The sequence below is a fragment of the Dermacentor albipictus genome, chromosome 9 (assembly GCF_038994185.2).
Source record: "Dermacentor albipictus isolate Rhodes 1998 colony chromosome 9, USDA_Dalb.pri_finalv2, whole genome shotgun sequence".
Lineage (NCBI taxonomy): Eukaryota > Metazoa > Arthropoda > Arachnida > Ixodida > Ixodidae > Dermacentor > Dermacentor albipictus.
The window spans coordinates 127024839-127046065 of NC_091829.1; the positions used below are offsets into that span (position 1 = coordinate 127024839).

The following is a 21227-nucleotide window of genomic DNA, read 5'->3' on the forward strand; positions in this document are numbered from 1 at the left end:
ACAAGCCGGCGGGAGAGAAGGCCCGCGGAGTTGCAGGCGAGCTCTTCGGGAGGTCCCGCGTGAGAGAAGGAGAGGCCAACTACGGCGGCTCGACGAAGAGGAACGGCGAGACACGCCGAGGGCGTGCAGATGTCGGCCAGCAAGACAGAAGCCACGCAGGAAACGAAGAGGAAAGATGTTTCGCAGAAGCGAGAACAAAAAACTAAAGGAGCCGTTCGGTTGGAGACTGGCTCGCTCCGAAACCGTATATACACAGAGATACCGTTCATCGGTGGCAGTGCGTACACGTGTTTTGAAATCCGCATCGCTACCGCTGCACCTGCGAAGAAACGTTGCCTACACACGCCAGCCGATCGGAGACGTGACTCACACCGCCTGCGCGGCTTCAATGTGGCCTGTTTGAGGAAGGACACGGCGCCAGCGATGTGCCGCTCTGTAACGACAATCCAAGCCGGGGCGATTCGATTTGGGAGTGTCCTTCTTTTCAATATTCCTTTCGGCGTGTCCCCCCCCCCCCTTTTTTTTTCAGCGTTCATTTTGGCTAAGCGTTGCCGTGGTATATTGATGGCCTGAAACGACAGGCTGGCGTTGAACCTCTAGGAACAAGTGCGGCAACGCTGACACATGCGACCGAAAGCTTGGTGGCTCTGACCAGTCAGAACACTCCTTGTTGCCCACACGCACTCGTCTCATCTACTCAGTCTCGAAATGGAGGTGTCATAATCAGCGCGTATAAAGGAAATGGGTTGTACAGAAAACGTAGAAAGCGCGTTATGCACTAGACAGCATAGTAGCTTCAGCGAGTAATTTGGTCTAATAATGCGCATCTAAATTGGTCAGCCAAGAAGTCATCCTGAGCAGCCGAATAAGAGCCACATGATGTCAAGACTAGTCAGGACACAATTACTTACACTCACACGCCTCCCGTTCAGTTCAGGAGGGATACCTCTTGCTCGAAGCGGGCGGAGCCGTCCGGGCACCGACGCTGCTTGTGCGGCGCCAAGGCGGTCTCCTCGCGCGCTGTTCCCCCAGCTGGCAAGTGTCCCACAGCGTGACAGCGGGCCCGGGGTGCGCCTTATCGCCGCGAAAGCAGAGGGGCCGGCGAATACGAGGCAGCGGCCACGACTCTCCTCGCAAGGGCCGGTACGGACGCACCTTTCGCCCCGTTTCCCCCCACCCTCCTTCCATATACGGGGGGCCGGAAAGTCGGCGCGGCGACATCTCTGCCGCGCTGCAGCTGCGACAGTTGGACGCACCGCGAGCTCGGTGCGCCTACAAGTTTGCCCGATTCTCGTGGACTCCTCGCTTTCGATACGTCGGCCCACGGTCCGTGCTGGATGTTCCACCCCACATGTACGCGACGACGGCGTGACTGGTGCGCGACATTTTATTGCTATATGGACGCTGCATAGAGCACTTTTTGCCCTGACGTTCCGTATAAAGTCCGAGGCCAATAACAAGGCCGCCGCGCGTCGTACGCTGGATGTGCGAGTGACAGCGCGCGAGGTCGATCGCGACTGCCGTGCGCGGGTACGCGGGGCAGCTCCGCCAACAAGTGCGCACTGGCCGCGCGCCGTTTCGCGTACCTTGAAAGGGACCGGCACACGGTGTTCTCGCCGCTCTGGCTTTGAAGCGACCCACACCGCGAGCGTCACTTGGCTCGCTGCTGCTGCCGCGCTTGCTCGCATCGACATTTGGACAGCGAGTGTCCACGCTCATCCAGTGCGACGTGTCCGTGTTTGGTCGTGCGCGCTGACACCATGCTTGTTAATTCAGTTAGCAAGCGAATGTCTCCAAGTTTATACGGCAGACATAACTACGTTCCTTACTTCGCGTTGCAGTCGACTCATTTGCTATCGCAGCCGATGCTTCGGGCGAGACTTCGTCCTTCTCTGTCCACCTTCCATGCCCGTCTACGCTCTCGTGCCCCACTGCGGCGCCGCGGAAGCGTCCCTTTTCGGAGGCGGTCACACGCTCCGCACGCACCCTCGTCCATCCCAAAAACAGGACCCGCTCGTGCTCCCCACACCGCAGTGCTGACGAGGCAGCGAACGGCGCTCCTGGCAGTGCTCGGCTGCCCCGGCTGCAGCCTCGCTCGAGGCTGGTGCACGCAACTGGAGACGAAGCGGGTGCGCGCAGACGGCGCCGCGTGCGTGGCTGCTTCTCGTCTCGTTGCCACCGCAGATGGCGCAGTCAAGGAGCCGCGGAAAACGTCCTCGAAGCCCAGGGAGGAGCTGGCCGGGTCGCAGTGAAACTATAACGAGGCTCGGCACGGCCTAAACGCCCCTTCAGATGTGCTCCAGGGGGCGCCGCCGTCGCCGAGGGTGCACGACGCGTCGTCCACGCAGTGGCGACGAACGCGGCCGCAGAGAGAGCCATCACCGCCATAGTGAGGCGGGTGTCAGACTCTAATGGCCCTGTCGGGTGAAGTCGCAAAACCGTAGAGGAAGGAAATAATAGGAGGGAGCGTGCCGCCGCGCGATTCAGTCCGTTGTGGCGGCCCAACACGGGATAAAAACGTCAGAGCGCGCGGTAGGTTTTAGTACTTCCGGTGGATTTTTCTTTTTCTTTTTTCGATACACAGTCGAAACCGTTTAAAGCACTTGAAATAGACAAAAACATGGCTACCACCGCGGCACTTTCGCCTAATGCCGCGCTCAAGTTTCTGGATTGTGGCATCGAATCGTGGTCTTGCGCTATGCGTCCGGCGAGCCTCGTCAGAGAGAATGCCGCTCAAGCGTGTCGGAAGTTGAAGGCAAACGTTGCAGGCCTCTCCGAAAGGTGCGCGGCGTTGCTAGACTGCTGACTGCTTTTGCGGTAGGTGTGCACGGCGGTTCCTGTTGCGGTAAACTGCATACTATGCCTTGTTGTCATTTCTGAAGCACGCACATACGTCACCTATAAAGGTATACGTAATAATTCGTTTGCAAGCTAGGCAGTTCTCGTGTGAGGGATAAAGCAAGGTTTAGTTGGAGTTGGAATGCGCCTTTCTCTTTCGTTCGCCGATACATGTTACGTTTTACCAGCCGTGGTTCCTCAGTGGCTATGGCCGGTGTTGGGCCGCTAAGCAAGAGATTGCGGGATCGTGTCCCGACCACGGCGGCCACATTTCGACGGAGGCGAAATGCGAAAGCACCCGTGTGCTTAGATTTAGGTGCACGTTAAAGAACTCCGGGTGGCCCAAGTTATTCCGGAGACCTCCACTGCGGCGTGCCTCATAATGAGATCGTGTTTTTGGCACGTAAAACCCATAGTTTTTTTTTTGTAATAATATCGTATGCGTCCGATGACCAACCGCTTGTTCGTGCTCGCAGTACCCAGTGTTCGAAGCAGGGCCAGTGCTTGGGAACATGGCGGAGACTGCATGAGCCGGCCGTACATGTCGGTCTCAAACGCCAAAAGCTGGAACAGGCGCTGATTGCAGCGGTTGCTGCTTCTCTCGGGAGCAGATAACGCAGCGCGATTCCCGAGACAACAGCATAGCACGTACGTAGAAAATGCAACTCGCCGTTTCTTGCGGGAGTCACCGTCATTCCAGGAAATAAGCTCCACCGCGTTTGGACTGCAAGGACGACTCCGCTGCCGCAATGCGATCAATCGCATGCATGCAAGCCCACACGGGTAAGCTCAAGCGACAATGCAAATCAATAAAGCTCCCATAACAGGGCAAAGTATACACGGCCTCGGTCAAAAATGCGGCAAACACATATCGCTTCTTATCCTTCACAACGGTCTGTTCGGCCGAAGTATACCTATAGCCTAAATGCGCTGGCGTTGGATTGTGAACCTCTCACAAAGCGCCGAACACATGCCTTGCAGGAAGCGACCGAAGCCAAACGGGCATCCAGAGAAAAATGCGACCAGAGGTGCAGCATGAGCAGCTGAGAGCGCGCACCGAATCAAAGCTACCGGCAACCAAACAGATAAGGAACTACGCCAAATGGACTTGCGCAGGAAAGAAACGCAGGAAGAACACTGCCAAGAACAAGTAAAGAAGCCAAAGTGTAAAATAAGTATTACTTTAGTAAAATACAACTAAAAAAGAAACACCAGTTGGCAACCAAGGCACACAAACCGCGCGGAGATGTGTTACTCCGGCAGTTAATCACAGAAGCAAACAAAATCGTCGTCATGCGGCCTTTTCGGAGTGGCATCGTACTTGATAACTCCGGAGCGTCCGCGGTTGTTGAGGGGTCTTTTTAACGGCGGAAGCAACGAGGTGTGCAACAAACAAGGACAAAATGTATGGAGTCTGAGCATTTCACTCTTCAAAACTCTGTGGTGCCGTTCACTTCGCTGCTGAACCCGTTTTACTGATGAAACTTCAGTGCCAACTGAAGTGAGACTTGACAATAAATAGTTCTTCCTTTTTTAAAGAAAATCATGTTGCTCCATAAATATTTTCATAAACAACGGTTAAATTTGATAGTTTTCGCTTTTCCTTCCTGTTTGGTTGTTGCCTTGGCACTCGCAGTAGACCGGCTAATTTCTGTGTGTTGTTAGGAATGGCCGTACGGGGTGACAAGGTGCCAGCTATTTCAGTTCGCTGCACGTGTTCCAATCCAACCAGACGGGCGCACTTCAGAGAACTGCGAATAACCGGCAGCCACATGGCGCGCGGTCAGCTCAGGAATGTGCTACCCGCCAGCGCCACCAGGGACGGAGCAGAGTTCAGCGAAACCCCTCTGACGTCGGCTCCGGATCATTACACCTGAGTGTGTGTGCAACACGAATATTTGAGCCCGCTCCTCCAAAAGGGCCGGTCATCTACGGTGACGTCGAACGATGACTGGACGGACGTTTCCGTCCACTGGGAATCAAGAGGGGGGACCAAGTGCTTATAAGCAGCGTTTGCCGGCTGCTAGTGGGTGCTCGTCGTCGGGAGCTGAGTGCTCGTTGTCATGCTCGAGATGTACTAGTGAGCTGTGTGCTTGTAAGCTATTTGTTGTATGTTAGTCTTACGGGCTCCATATGTGAGTCACGCTAGACTGTCGATATATGTCTTGTTCAAAATGTTAAAATGTAAATAAATCCTGTTCACCGAGTTCCTCTCCACGACCTTCAACTCCTTCAAACGGTGGCAGCGGCGAGGTCGTCCGACGACTCTTACATCTGGTTGACAGCGGTAGGATCGTCCCACAACTCTTACAGTGCGGACAGCCTTTCCAACATATACTCGGCAGCAAAAGCGAAGATGCCTTGCCACGACAACTAATCGAGGTGTGCATACTGCATAAGCAACAAACGCGATGTCTGTATCAGATTGTGGCTCAGCCCAGCACTGAGCGTCGCTTCTCCCCTTACAAAATTTTTTATAGGAAGTCTATAGACAGTCTATAGACGTCTGTAGACTGTCTATAGACTTTCTATTAAAAAATTTGTAAGGGTCTGTCTGTGTTTGAATAGGCACGCGTCTTTTTTCTTTCGCAAGTTCGCATCCGATTGCGAAGCGTTCTTCTGTGCGCCTGTCAATGTTTCGCCGTCATACGTCGCGCCCTCGCAGCGCGATATCGCGATCGGCTCCGCGTGCGTCGTCGCCGAGGGCGCTAATCGCCTGCGAGGCTGTCGCACGATCGGCTTTGTTTCACGCGCCCGGCCGAGCACGCTGCTCTCGCCCGGCGCTTGTTTACCGTCGCGACGCCTCGTTATGCAGTGCAGAACCAGGCGCCGAAGCTCGTTATCGTTAACGCCGGCTTACCGCGTATGTGCGCCTGCAGCCCCGGGCGAGCAACAAGAGCGAAACACGGGCGGCCAGGAATAACAAGGCCACTCGCGCACGACGAGCGGAGAAAGCTGCCGGCCCCGAGTTTGTCGTTCGTCGCGTGGAGCACACGGCGGCCACGGATTGACGAGTTTCCGCGGGCAGTGCGCCCACACGGGAAGCGGATCGATTCGGTGCTCGCGCAGCTCGTTTGCTATCCCGCGGCTCAGCCCGCGCGATGAGTTAATGCCGCCACGTTTTGCGCACATTCATCGTGGAAAGGACCGACGACACTTTGGCGACGCGTGCGAACTGCCGGTGAAGCTGCGAAGGGTTGAACCCCGTTGCGCGCACTTACACGCTCTCGTGGCCTTTTTCGTTGATCTCCCTTACCGCCAGGAAACCTGCGACACGGCAGCGACATTATTTTTTCCGACTCGCCGGCTTACATGGGTGAGCTGACTAGAGCCGCACGTTATGGAAAGGCCGCACAAAGACCACCAAGTACACCCCTCCCTGAACGCCGTCTATTATGCGGACGAGTGAAGGCAGACTCCCAACGGTGCGACTGCTAAACAAAGCGCTGTCGAGTGTCAGGTCTGTGGAGTCTGGCACATACAAAGCCCCGAAAGGCAGACGCGTCCTTTCTTGTACCTGTCTCTCGCTGTGCGGGTGTATGGAAACCTTCGAGGAACCATCCGTCTCTGCCGATAAAAAGGAAGGAAGAGAGCGATGAGAGAGAGACCCAACAGAAAGCATTACCAATTGCAGAACCGCAGAGTGAACGTTGGTAACGGCGCCCCACTTATACAAAGTTTAGTACGGTAGGTATAAAGAGTAGCGTGGGCGCACTTGGCTCGTCCGTCATCCTGCAGCTATATCGAGGAAGCCCAAAATGTACTGTAAGAGCCATACTACACCTCCCTTGTACGCCACGAATTCATCGTGCATGCCCCTATGAACGAAGCCTAGCTAAGGTCACAACGCTCCTACATAAATCTAGAACTGCGAAATGACGCGGTATAATGTAGCACCAGAGCTTCCTCAATAAAATCGGCCAGGGGTTCTGATACGGCACAAAATCTTATTCAAGATGTAGAGAAAAACGTAGGAAAACGAAGAAAGTAGCAGTGTTGCGTAACCGCTTAATGGCAGTGATAACTACCTTAAAAAAGATCTCGATGAAAAGACCTCGAAGATGGCCGCAAACAGTGGACGGCCGTAAGGGCGAACAAAGCACGAGGAAAAGAAACCGTAGCGAAAACTGGAAGCAGCAACAAGTATTCGTGTGATGCCAGGGTTGCTGACGCAAAATGGCGAGCATCGGCGTTGGCCCGAAGCAGAGGAGACGAGAGGAAGGCGCTCGAGTTCACTCGAGCGAGACTGCACAGGGAGCGCGTTCGCGTGCAGACGACGGCGAAAAGCAGACGATGACCTGCGGCACCACGGGAGCTGCTGTTCGGGGAGCTTCGGCTTTGTTTGCTTCCATGTTTTATTTTACCTTCTATGGAGCCGGGTGGTTGTCTGTTTTCGGGTTTCTACTTTGTGTTTTCAACGTCACCCCTCTTTCTGGGTGTGCTGTGCAATCGCTTTCGGGGAAGTAAAGCAGTGAGGGGGGAAACCGGTAGCGGGTCAGCGGATCTCAATCAGGGGACGAAGGTTCGCCAAAGGCGGCGCCATGTTTCGACACGTTTGCGCCGAGAGGCAAACACTCTGGGAGAGGCAGGAAATGGGACGCCGGAGAGGACGGGCATCGCGGGAAAAGGCGGGCAAAACGACGGCGCAACGAAGTCGTGCCCTTCACTTGCTTGCTTGGCAATAGGCGAAGCGGAGCCGCAATTCTTTAAAGGATAAAGCGAGCAAGGAAGAACGCGGCAAGAAAAAAAAATGACAAAAGTGAGAGGATAGTTTATTTGACTCTCGGGATTGGTTGTGCGCGGCGTACACTGGAGAAAGCCGCGTTGCTCCAAAGAGTTTGCGAAGGACCCAGATGTAAGCGATCGTACGCCCTCTCGGAGGCGAGCAGCAGCACACCCACACCGTTGGCAAACAGCGTAACTCTCTGCGCTGGTAAGGTTCTAAAGAGTCCGACGAAAAAGGAAAATGGAGGGCGGGGGGCGCCCTATGGTGTACACGTACGTGTGCCAGAAATGCGCAAAAGCTAGTTCATGTTGGCGCTTGTATGTGGGACTGGTTTGCGTTTTACTGGCTGGCCATTGTCTGTATTTAGGTGTGCTCATTATGGTTCCTTCCTAAGCGCAACATTGGGCCACCACTGATAAGCAGTGCGTGCCACTCACCACACAGCCCCGGTACAGACATTTTGTGAAGTCACGCCCCCAGCCTGCGTTTGATTTCCCGCGCTTCAGCCTGTCTCGTTTTCTACAGGTAGCTTGTTGTGGTACCCTTGGCATTTTCAGGTATCACATACTAGCATGCATGTGGCTTGCATAACCCGCACTTATTTTATCTGCGCATAACACGATCTGTGTACTGTATGTGTGCACACATCGCTGTGCAACTGGTTCTCCCTGTCCCTTACCCCTTGCACACATGTCCCCCCTGTCAATGGCGCTCATCGAAGCCGGCTTGATCGCCGGCGCCATCATCAGACCAGTAAAGCCGATTACTGCCGCGATGCTGAATATCTCCCCGGAAAGACACATTAGCAGAAAGGATAGCGAAGGAAATGAGGCAGATCCGCTGGCGGGAGCCAACCGGAGGGATAGTTTAATGCGCGCGCGTGTGACGGCCTCGCCTGCATACACGCAAGCCAGTTGTGTATTAACGCGCGCAGAACGTAGCAAAATGGTGAAGTAAGCGACTTCGTAGGCACGAGCGAGGAGGTTACGGAGGAGCGGCGCGACCGAAGGCCGCGATGTTTTCTTCCTCGGATGGCAGCCACGTTTGGGCCCCTCTCTGAAGCTGGCGATTGCAGTCCCCCTTTTGGCCAGAGGGGCCCGCGGCCGTAGACGCCTTCGTCACCAGCTTGGCCCTACGCACGAGCTAACGGCGCACGCGGCGCGAATGCCTGCACTTAGGGCTACGGACACCGCAGAATATCGGAACGCGTGCAGGAAGCCTCACAACACGTCAACGCACGCGCCTGGCAGAGCCTTTAAGGAGACGATAGAGTTAGTTTAGGCTGATCGTGTTCTCGCGTCTTTTCTGGCTCACCAAGCTTTTCTTCTTGGCAGACGCCACTCAACACGAAGGCGACACGCAGCACCCGAGTTGCGGAGCCGCACAGCGCCTACAACGACCGACTTGCGGCGCCATTCCTTCCGCGCGTCGTCACATGTGACGGACCTCGTCACGCGGCCGCTGTGACGGGCATGTTTGGCTGGGTGCGAACGACGGCTAATAAATATTTAAATTAGAAATAAATCACAACGGCCTATAAATATATGCAACTCTCCACCTGTCTTGCTGCGCGTTTAGAATGTTTGATATGTTAATTTCATTGCCAAGTCAAACAATTCTTTCTTTCTTTATTGAGTTATTTAAGATAATGAACAGGTTGTCTCAGGGGACACGGCTAAAGGCAAATAGCAATAAAGGCAAATAGCAATAAAGGTAAAGGTAATTGGAATAAACCTACACACGTGAGTTCGGCGCATAATTAACGTACATCCCTTATATCTCAACGCATCTCAAGAGCCTGTAGTAAACTATGAAACGAAGTAGTTATTTTTGCTCGGCTAGATTGTCTGTGGAAAATACTTGACCGCAAGTTTTCTGCGGCCACGGACACACGCTGCCACAGCGCGGATAAAAGGGTGCACATCCACGCCGCCTTTCTGCAATACTTACCGAGACGTTCGGGTTGGCGAGCTGCAGGAACCATGGGCGATGGCACATGAACAGTGCCAGGTGTAGGCGGCTCTAGCGTTTCGCGTTCATTCAATGAGCGGCGTACGCGAGCGCGCGTATTCGCCGGAGGAGTGCGATTACATAAGCGCCATCGTTGATACACGAAGCAACGCAGCAAATATATTGCCTGTCTGTTCGGGCTCGTAAGGGGAGAGAAATGGCACCGCTACTTAGCAGACGACCACACGAACGAAAGCAGACGACGACAGGATCCACACGATGCCTCGGCGTGCAGACGACCTGCGCGCGCCCGAAGAGCACCGGCGTGTCACCGACGTCGTCTCGGATGGCTGATTCACTTGTGTCCGCCTCATAACCCAGAGTGTGCTCTTCTGTCACCCGAGAATCGGCAAATAAAGCCTAATGCACCGGTGCCTTGAGGTTGGGGGGGGGGGGGGGGGGGACAAATGACTCTTTTTGCTCGCCGACGTACTCTCGCTCTAGCTTTCCATGATTTTCGTCTTTTATAGAGAGAGATACGTTTACTAGGATTACACGCGTGTACCTTCTACAAGAAGCCGGGTGTACTACGCAGCCATTAACGCTGTTTAAGAGCGGGATGACCGAGAGAAAAAGCGAAGGTGCATCCTGTGACAAATAGACTACACTGTGCACTTTATGCTACGCATACCTCGATAGCAAGTACGACATTACATAAGATACAACTCTGAAGTAGCTACATATTCAATGAGAGCAGCATTCCGGGCAAGTTGGTAATCCATTGCTTAAAAGATATTGCGCGACAAAAAAAAAAAAACGACGCGGACGTGAGAGAAGAGGACACAACAAGCGCAAACTTTCCACTAAGTTTATTGTGCCAGTGCGTCGACTTTATGCATGGCAGGCAGCGTCTGCGCGGTCTACGCTGCCTGCCATGTATAAAATGTATGTATAAGTTTGCGCTTGTTGTGTCGTCTTCTCTCACGTCCGCGTCGTTATTTTTTTTTTTTTGTCGCGCAGTATCATTTAAGCTATATATTCAAAAGTGGTGAACAATATTAGTCTGTACCAACGAAGCTCAGCATGGCTTCAGGAAAGGTATATCTTGTGAAACACAGTTACTGGAGTTCACCACCGATCTACACAGCAGTATGAACAACAGTCAACAAATAGTCACCATTTTCCTGGACTTTTCAAAGGCATTCGATCGCGTTACTAATTGCCGACTCATTTTTAAAATATCTCATCTTGGTATCGACTCACTAACCCTTTCTTGGCTTAGAAATTTCTTATCGCTTCGTCGCCAATTTACCGTTGTTAACGTTTATCCTTCTTCTATCAATGAGGTCACGTCTGGTGTACCCCAGGGAAGTGTGTTGGGGCCTCTGCTTTTCCTTATATTTATTAACGACTTACCTTCAAACATTTCCTCTTGCATACGACTGTTTGCCGACGATTGCGTTGTTTACTGACCGATTATTTCCATGAACTATCATACCGCCTTGCAGCATGACCTTCACATTATTACCAACTGGTGTAACATATGGAAAATGTATCTGAACCCTTCCGATGTAATAACACCGCTCTCACGCAAGCGCACTAGCTCCATATTCACATACACCATAAATGACACGAATCTGTCACGTACCACTACTTACAAATACCCTGGTGTAAACCTCGCTAGTAACCTTTCTTGGTCTTCTCATATTGCTACAATTTGCGCAACTGCATCTAAAACGCTTGGCTCTTTGAGGCGCAACTTGCAAAATTGATCTGCTGACGTGCGTATATTAGCATACCTGACGTTCGTACGCTCGCAATTAGAATTTGCATCTGCTGTATGGTGACCACACCAAGAATATTTAACCATGCTGGAACGCATCCAGAACATAGCTGCCCGATATATAACTCGAAAATTTGGCGCGCTATAGCGTAAAACTATTCCAAACTTTTCTATTCCAATTCTGTCATCAGCCCTGCGCGATATGCCAAAAACTTTTTTGGACCACCCCCACTTCATCTGTCTGTAACGAGACGTCACGAAAATCGCGATACCTCCCCATCTGACAGGACGCATACACACTGATTATGCATGAGTTGACCCAAAAAAAGAAAATAGTTATTTCTGATGCGACGCCTTTTCGCGAGTCGCCCCCAGCTATTGGTCAAAAGTTTTCTGGCTGCGCCAACTTCAGCTGCCTGTCATAAAACCGCAAAAACTCCCCACGTCAAAGTGACGTGTACGCATTAAAGAGGCATTAATATGCCGAAGAAAACTGAATTTTCTTCTGAATAGCCGCAGGCTGCACCGTTCCGAAAGGAATAAAAGATGGCTGCCGCCGATCGCTGAGGCGCTGGCTACTCGCACCTGCCGGAGAGCATGGGTTGCGTATAATAAAACTTCTTGCGTGGCCATGTAACGTTTTTGAACGCTTTCGGCACGTTTACGACCTCATTCTGCCAATTCTTTTTCGCTGAGGATCCATTTTAGCGTCATTCTTAAGCGTTCGTTGCATGCCACCGCCAGTTTCAACCAGCCACCGCAAGCTAAGTAAGGGAAAGCGGACCAATCGCAGACGCCGGCACCACCTTCTTCATCCGGTTATCGACCTTCACTGCAGTGGCTCGGCCCCATCGAATCCCTCTCCACTTCAGCCTGCTCCTCGCCTCTTGTCAGCCAATTAGATAAGACAAGCCGCTCAGTGTAGGCAATGTTATTCGTTTTTCAAGCAAACAAAGGTGACCTCCTATGAACGAGGGGAGCATTTGATTGGTTTGTACAGACAACCGTGCGGGTGACCGCCCGATGCTTGCGTCGGCGGTTACGCAAATTTGACGTCAGGAGATTAGAATAAAAATATATTGGAATAGTTTTACGTTATAGGGCCCTTGATCGGAAGTCCAGTATCACGCAGATCAAGCTCGGTATTTCTTCACAGCCCCTAGACATCCGCCACAAGGTTGCTTTGCCCTGCCTATTTCACAAATATTTTGATTCCGATAAGCCATGCATATTACCCCTCGAAACCCCCGCCCGTACGTTCTCAAGATTACATAATCATTTCAGTTTCAAGCGCATTTTCGGAAGAACCACTGCTTTTAATTTATCTGCTGTACCTCGTACCATATCCCAGTGCATGGAATGGTCTTCCCCATGATATCGTCTCGATAACTGATCGTAAAATATTTCGTGAACACCTGTGCGTGCTTTTCACATAATCTCCATCCTTTTATTTTGCTTCTATGCTTGAACATGCTGTGCATTGTTTTGCTTTTAGTTCAGCCCCTGTACAGTTGTCTTAGATTTATTTTTGAGATGTTTCCATTGTACTTAACAGTTCTTTGTTACATTGCCCCCCTTACGCTATGGCCGAAATGGCCTGTAAGGTGCTTTCTAAATAAAAATACCACCGAAGCTCTCGAGAATACACCAGTCTTTCATACGCCAATAAGATGGAGGGGAAGGGGAAATCTGCGCAAAATCGGTTCCGTTCCGATGGTGCGCTAAGGTTTCTGCCCTGAGCGTTCACGTTGATCCAAACGATAAATGCGACACACACGATAGGAGGGGCAGAAATACTGACGCCATGTTTCACGTCTTGAGCTTTTTCCAAACAAAGTTTCGTAACCAGGCTCCATACCTCGCACGGCAGTGAAGCAATTCAATTTCGCAATGACACGACAGCCGAGAATGCAGCCCCCGGAAGAAGTTACGCCTCTCGACAGCCGAACAAAGCCGTGGACACCTTGAACGCCGAGAAGGTATGCGACCGAGGCCGTTCCACGCTTCCACACTTGTACCGTTCAGTCCAATGAGTCAATCAGAGTCATAGCACTGTGTTGATTATTTATTCTTAATTATCATGGTTGTTTATTATAACTTATAGCACAATACGACACTATGCATCCATCCAGGAGATACGACTGGCGACTTTAATCGCATCTATCTTATGGTTGGAGCGTAATTGTTGATGTGTTGTAGATAATATTACGAAGGGCCGCACACGCCAGGTGACCCAAGTTGGCACCGACATGTTTAGTGAAGATACCCCCGTGGCAGATATCCTGTGACCCTAGTTGGCATCAAAGAGCTTCACTGAAGAGCAGCACATAGCCAGAGTTACATACCAAGTGTCCGTGTACATGGTCCGTGCAAAAGACGGATCCCTCAGCACGGCAGCACCATGCTCCATCCATTTGGCCACGGACCATCTAGGGCACAAGTTCGTGGGAAAAATGTCGGGCGTAGATATGCACACATGCTTGGATGGACGATGGTCGACACAGCCGGCAAAAGAATGACCGCTTCCAAGACGTCGTTCTGCCCGTAGGCAATGACGACTGCCTTCATGCGAGACACGGGAGCTGGCGACACTCACATGCAGGAGGCTCAGGCGGAACAGTTGCCAGCCCGCCTGCTGCAACACCACCGCCCATTTGCAGGTAGCTCTGGGCTTCCCGTTTATAAAGTTTATGCGCGGAAGTTTGCATGTCACTCATGTTTGATGTTGGAGTTCTACTAATGCGATGCAGGGGCGTGCTTTCGGTGCCGATGCCCGAGGTGTCACTGCTTGTGTGTTTTTGCGCAGTTCTTTTATTCTGGCTTTCTCCTTGTGATGTCTTTCTTTCCTGTCCGAGTACGGTGTTTGTTACTCGGGGTTAACCAGCCCTAACGGGAGATTCTTCCCTTAAAGAGCCATTCCTACCCATTTTTCTCCGCTCACTAAAAATAGAAAAAGAGAACACAGCACTTATTTAGGTTATGTACGAGTGCGATTATGAGACAACAACCGGCGTGATGCGATCATTCTTTTCGCTTGCTTTTGTTTGTTTTCCGTTACGGGTAGATCGCGTTTAGACAAAACGCCGCTCGGAGCATTGGTAAATCGCAAAAGAGAAAAAAAAATAGAAATATAAGAAACACGGAAGACAATGGGAAACTAATTTAAAATCGCTCCATTATGCCAGCAAGCTTAAGCGTTTCATGTGTTGAAGGAAGTTAAATATACAATGAAAAGCACTACTAGTAAGGGCCACTCTTCGATAACTGTACGGGAAACAGCTTCTTGTTCCAATAAAAGCCAGATTGCCTACGCCCTGTGAAAGCAGTGAATAAAATAAAGGATTAAATCAATGACTTACGTAAACTTCATACAACATTATTTTCTTTTCCTACGGCTACGATCAAGCGTCTGCGCTGTCCTGTTGCGTCTCCAATGCCTTTACCTGCAGACGACGTTGTCTGCCGTCTGCAGCAACAAATGGAGTTTCGACGCCAACCCCAGGACGAGCCTTCTCCGCGCTTTGTCGCGAGCACACGCTGCGTCTAAGAGATTGGCGCCGATGCGAGTAATTGAAGATCCGTGCGAGGAGCTTAAGCAACGACGGCCTCAAGCCGGGCTGGATGTTCAATCACGGTAAAAGCTCCGTGCGAAGAGAGCCACTGAGATCGACGGATCGCGGCCAAGTTTTCAATGGCTTTCAACGACTCCGAAACGGAAGCCTTTCGCCTATGGGCGAGCGAAGGAACACTTCAATTGACGAGCGAGAAAAATCCACTGTACCAGACGTCAACAGGGAATTCCGGTTCAACCTATGCAGACACTAGTGCAGACACTTTCCTCTAATTACGCGGAGTTCTTTGGTGGTCATGACGGGGCGATGGTTTATTCCGCGGGGCTTTGGAAACGTCTTTTCTTCCCTGTTCCAACCTTCCCTCCTTCCTCCATTTCTTTCTGTCGTTTTTTTTTTTTTACATGTGGCATGGGCCTCAAGCGCTAGTAGGTGGGGTTAAACGAAATCTACCTGGAGAGGCTAGAAGCAGTAAACCTTGGGTTGCTACGTTTCTATATACAAAATTAATTTGCTCTGAAAAAAAAAATAACCACAGTGAGAGGGACGGCTATGCCTGCATTCCTATCGTCAGAAGAGACGTACAGCATATATGGTCTTACACGGTCAGCATTCCAACGCCTTACTACCCTCTAGCAGCAAACACGTGATAACTTGGCTTAATACTGTTATTAAAGGGAGTTGATCACGAAAATGACAAAACAGTTTCTGAATGCTCGTCCGGGTCGTTTTCCTTGGTCTCTCTACCGCGTTCACGTTAACAATGCTACAGAGTGCCCGAAGGTGGACTAGCCCTTCAGTTAAACAATTGCAGGACTCTCTACACGCTATTTTAACGTAACGCGTATCAGAATACGTAATTAATCGCAATCGGCTCGTTGCCATAGACGGAAGTAAGCAATCTGACAGCATTTCAGGGGTACGTGACGTATATACCCATGACGCTATCCACTTGTACACTGTGGCCACATCATAATTACACGACGATCAAGCACAGCGTGACACTTGCACAGAGCAAAAGCGAAAGTCAGACGACAAAAGATAGGCCACACCTTTGCGTTTGCCGACTGAATGCTGTAAGGCGCATCGCAAAACGTGAGCAATGCGCCGCGGGTGATGCAATGGGAAATAGGCGACAGCAATGTGCACTAGGGTGCGGACGCGTGGTGCGAGAAATGTGCTCACAGAGATCGGGAGGAAATAGCCCGGTTGGGTAAAATATGACATCGCGTCATCACGTCAGCCCGACCTCATCCTGTAATGGATGAGGTCGAGCTGACGACATGCGTAGCATGTTATGGGCAGGACGAAATATGAGATGAAAGTGCACGTCGGAGATACACAGCACATACAAAACGCGCAACAAAGTAGAGTATCTCATTGGGACCAGTGTCCCAAAGGAACGCCAAAAGCACCTTCGTTGAGCCAAATGCACAGGCTGGGTCATTGCGTACAAGCAGAGTAGGTATCATAGCTGAAGAAGGCATGGCAGTCTTGGACGGATATTTAGCGCGGGCCTTAGCACTTCTCCTTTTATAATCGAGCAGCCCGAAGTGCAAATAAAGGCGGCTGTGTCGTACCCGGCAACGCGGTGCACGGCACAGCGACGAACAGTTCCCGATCGGACGAAGAAATTCCCCGACAAGTAGGGTTAAGTGTTGTAATCAACCCGAATTAACGAAACTAGCTTGTCTTAAACCCGATTTAACGAAGCTTTTCCAGAAATAAATGAGTAAAAAAGCTGCGATTGATTTAATGTCGACGCAGACGGGATTTCGTTCGAGCTCTGACGCTATCGCGTTAAAGCGCCACGGCGCAAGCTTCAGTTTGACGAGGCTGCAGGCCACGCCCATGCACGGAACAAGCGATGCAAATCAGTCGCGAACGCTTTTGCGTACCAGATGGCGCTAGCTAGGGGCGGCGGTATTTGACCCCCCTCGCGGGTTTTTTTTTTCACGCGCAGGCGTGGGTTAGCGGCAAATATAATGCCGCGGTAAAATTGGCGCTACGCTACAGTTTTAGATTTCGAAGGACTGAAAAAATTCCTCAGTGAATGTAGTGAACTTCCCGATTTAACGAAACAATTCGAGCGTGGCCATCACTTCGTGAAAATCGCGTTTCAACTGTGTTACGATCCTCGACTCACTCGAGCGCCGCACGTAGGCGGCGCCACCGCGTCACGGTGGCCGCCGGGTGTGCCGGACTCTGTTGCACACCGTGCGCTCTGAAGTATTCCGAGACTATTCGAAAAAATATTCGTATTGGCGAATTATGACAACTGGACTGATTCGAACACCGAAACGAATAAGGCGATATTCGATTCGTCACCCGGAAGCTTCGAATAATCGCACGCCCCTAGGCAGGACTGTGACTCACTATAGTTCACAACAGCTGAGAACAGATTATTGCGAAGTTTATTTCAAAGTCTTTGCCAGTTATGAAAATAAGCATGAGCTTCAAAACGAACTCCTTACGCCGAGTATACGTGCGATAGCTTAATGTTCCTTGACGCTATGCCAGAAAGAAAGAAAAAAAAGAAATTTACATCGTGATAACTACGCGAGTTGCAATTACGGGGAGCGATTCTCTGCAAAACTGGATTGTTAATAATTGATGACTGTATTGCGCTTACTGTTACACTGACGAACATAAGGAACAAGACGCGGACGTACGTGGCGCAATCAATATCAGATATCATCCACAGATCTGCCAACCTAAGTGCATAAGTGGCGAACTAAACGACAGAGATTTCTTTTTCTCTGAACCGAACGCCAATCGTCGAGCAGCGGCAGAACGCAGCAGACGGCAAAATTTCCGACCCCGAGGGGCGGCGCCACTCGAAGTGAAGGCACTGCGCGTGCCACGTCTTTTCCCGTGGCGTGGTTGAACCAAGTGCTGCGGCGAAATCGTGAGAGCAGCGCGCTTTGCGGGTAGGGGTTCTTGCATATGACGTGTTCGGGCGGGCAGGAGGAGAAGTGACCACTCCTCCTGCTGTGGTTTCAAAAAAAAAAAAAAGGGTAAGGGCGAGCTCTCCGAAAAGCGATATACCACGTCAGCCGCAATAAAAGCGGTGCTTCCAGTTGACTTGGTCCATTGAAACGACATAGTAGACGACTCTTCTTGGAAGAGGATTCAATTGGGGAGGGGGGCGAAGCAAGCGTTTGACATCGGAGCCAAAACGAGCATAAGAGACGCATGAAGCCCGCTTTAAAGGATTTGTCTTACTTAAAACACTGTATATATATATATATATATATATATATATATATATATATATATATATATATATATATATATATATATATCTGTGTGTGTGTGTGTGTGTGTGTGTGTGTGTGTGTGCACAGTGAAGTAGAGGCGCGTATGAAGCGATTTTTTTTACGTTTCGGCCGGGCTTCAGCCTTGATCGGAAACTGCGGGATCCACCAGAAACGGCCGGACCCCTGCCGAAACGTCAATAAATCGGTTCATAGGCGCATTCACTTCACTGTGTTATGTGCGCGGACTCAGAAACGCTTTTTTCTAGTGTGCGTATATACATATATACCGTATTTTCGCGATTCTAAGCACCGCCCTCTATTTTCGAGAGAAAACTGGGAAAAAAGTTTGCATGCGAATCTAAGCACCGCCCCAATTTGTTTGGAAGAGCGTGTAGCCAAGGCCGCCAAGCGCGCTTGCTCCCTCTGCCATCGAGCCGGAGCCGTCGGCCTCCCGAGGTGGCTCCGCGGCTCGAGTACGCCGTTAAGCCGGACTGTACGGCGAAAGCTGCGGAAAGCGTCTCCATCAACCATGGCAAAGTGAATTTCGGACGCGTGGAAGCGGGTCCAAGTGGACGTTGTGGCAAAACCTTAAAAGGTGCTCGATCCCAAACCACTTCGACGGAACGGAAGACGACCTGCTGTGGGATACCGAGTGCGGCGGTTCAAGCAGTGCGACGAACTCGAGTGGCAGTGATAGCAACTGAGCATCCGATACAATCGGTGGGTTCACTGTCTACACCGATTTTTCTTTTGAATGTTTGCAAAATAACATATTATATCTCGCACCCGTATCGTCGTGATGTCACAGCGAAAAGAGGGAGGGGGGGTCATTCTAGATTTTTCGAAACTAAGCACCCCCTCTCACTTTAGGCATCGCGATCGTGGAATAAAGGGGGTGCTTAGAATCGAGTAAATACGGTATATATATATATATATATATATATATATATATATATATATATATATATATATATATATATATATATATATATATATATATATAGACTTATGCACGTTGATATACAGACACAAGCTTTAACCACGCTTTCGGCACCGTCTTGTGCCGTCATGCTGTGGATCGGCTTCCCAAATAAAATTGCTAACATTCCCGACCTGCAAGCCTTCAGAACATAACTCACTAGAGATTTCTTAGAGCTATTTCACACTTCCTAAAAGGTGGCTACGCTGGGCTAGAAGGTTGCCGGTTCGGGCTAGTTGGTTCACGATGAATGCTGTTTGCGCACCACTTGGAAGAACGAGGACTGGGCCCCGACGACAGACACAAGCGCAAGCTTTGGACTGGTTCTTAATGGCAGGAAGTCGAGCAGTTTATACACGTAGTACATAAATGCGACGTAACACGACGGCGCCCCACACGTTAGCGTCGCTATGCAAAGGGGGGAAAGCAGTACAAGCAAGACGACATGCATACAAGGAACCACGGGAACCAGTACGTGAATTGCGCAGGAAAAGTGGCACGCGCGATCCCGCACAAGCTCATCGGCCTGACCGGAACATAACCATGGACGGTGCAAGGGAACCTGGGTTTACAATGTCGGGATTGCGGTCGTAAACCGCTGTTCAGTGACTGCAAGGTTGTAAGCCAAGCATAATATTCAGAGGACACGTGAGATAATTGAAGCTCAAAAAATGCATCACCTTGCGTCAGTGCGGCTTCATTAGGACAAAAAGAAATTGGTTATGCTAACGGGGCCGGATAATGCGAGAGCGGAGCGATAGATGCTTAGGCCACCGGCATGTGTGCCTTGGGTGTATGTGGCACTCGTTATTTAGATCTTGCTATTGGGAATGCACGCCTGTCTTGCTGATTGCACCTGCATATTTTATCATGCCTGTCATATTGGGCCGCGTTTATGTATGCATATAAACCACATGACTTTCTACCACTGAAACCAGTTGAAACTTTGCGCTCGCGTCTGTCGTGCCCTAGTCATCGTCTCAAGTGGTGCGCAAATAACATTGATCCTGTGTATTAGCTGTTTACATTGTTTTCACCGATAGGCTGGTTGCTTAATATGTATTTCTACGCATAAACCTGCTTTGCTCTTTAATACACATGAATTATCTCGGACACTGAACAAGATTTTACTTACTCTGCAAACTCTTGTCCCCGACTGTAATTTGTACTTGTTATTTTCATCGCTGAAGTACCGCACAATATTTTTCTTGCCCGTTTTCCAATTGTTCTAGGTTTCGGTGTACGAAAACAAACTGCGGATATTTCCGTAACCCCTTCTCACGCGATGCTCCAAATTGGAACCTGCGATGTTTTTGAATAATCATAACAACAACGATCAAAAAGTGAAGTTCCCGTGTTCCAGCTCACCATGGGAAGGAAGATGGCCCTGTGACGGACGGCGCGTAGTCCGCTGCTCTGTCATGGGCAGCAAATCCACACTTTTTGCCGTTCCGCATTAACGACGCACGGGCTTGCCACGGCTAGGCCCCGCGATATCGCCACCGGTCACTCCGACGGGCGTAATCCTTCCAAGACACCGGCTGGGAAGTTTCACGAGTTGCCTGGCCGCAAGGCGAATGACACACGCGCACACACAAACACGCAAGCAGGAGCAGCAAACAACGGAGATCACAGGCGAATCCCAAGAGGAGGCCAGCGCGACGTCGACGTAGACCAACAACCAGTTGCACATGCACCGCCAGCAAATTCTTTGACGAGTCGGTTGAGGTCACATCCCCGTTCGCGCGCCAATCGGACGCACGGCAGGTCGTTGACAGGCGAGCGCCGTCCAGCAGCAGAAGTACGCGCGCCTCCTAAGGACGACACCGGCGTCGGTCGGGACTCGCGCGAGCCGATCACGTGCGCGCCCAAACCAAGCCGCGGCGCTTGTGTGGCACGAACCGCATTCCTGAGCGTCTGAAAGGAGCGCAAGCCGGGCACGTCCATTGGCCGAAAGCGCCGCCACTTCTCACCCTCGCCGGCGGGCCGGCCCCGCAGGACACGGCGCCATCTCTCGGCCGATGGGCGAAGTCAACTCTTGTTTTTGGATCGTCTTGGCGCGCCAATAGACAAGGTATAGAAAAAGGGCGTTTTTATTTGTCTTTTTTTTTTTACAGCAGTA

General features: G+C 51.0%; 1 protein-coding gene across 5 annotated transcripts in view; it reads right to left on the reverse strand.

The window, feature by feature from the left end:
* The window catches only part of LOC135912192 (latrophilin Cirl-like), a 492061-nt gene extending 471063 nt beyond the window's left edge, over positions 1 to 20998 (reverse strand). For 4 of the 5 annotated variants that reach the window (XM_065444566.2, XM_065444565.2, XM_065444564.2 and 1 more), the window contains exon 1: positions 20474 to 20998. In XM_065444566.2, the coding sequence (XP_065300638.2) occupies positions 20474 to 20528 (55 nt within the window). In that variant the 5' untranslated portion in view covers positions 20529 to 20998. The remainder of the gene's footprint in view (positions 1 to 20473) is intronic. The other variant, XM_065444570.2, reaches the window with a different exon arrangement.
* Positions 20999 to 21227: the final 229 nt, after the last annotated feature.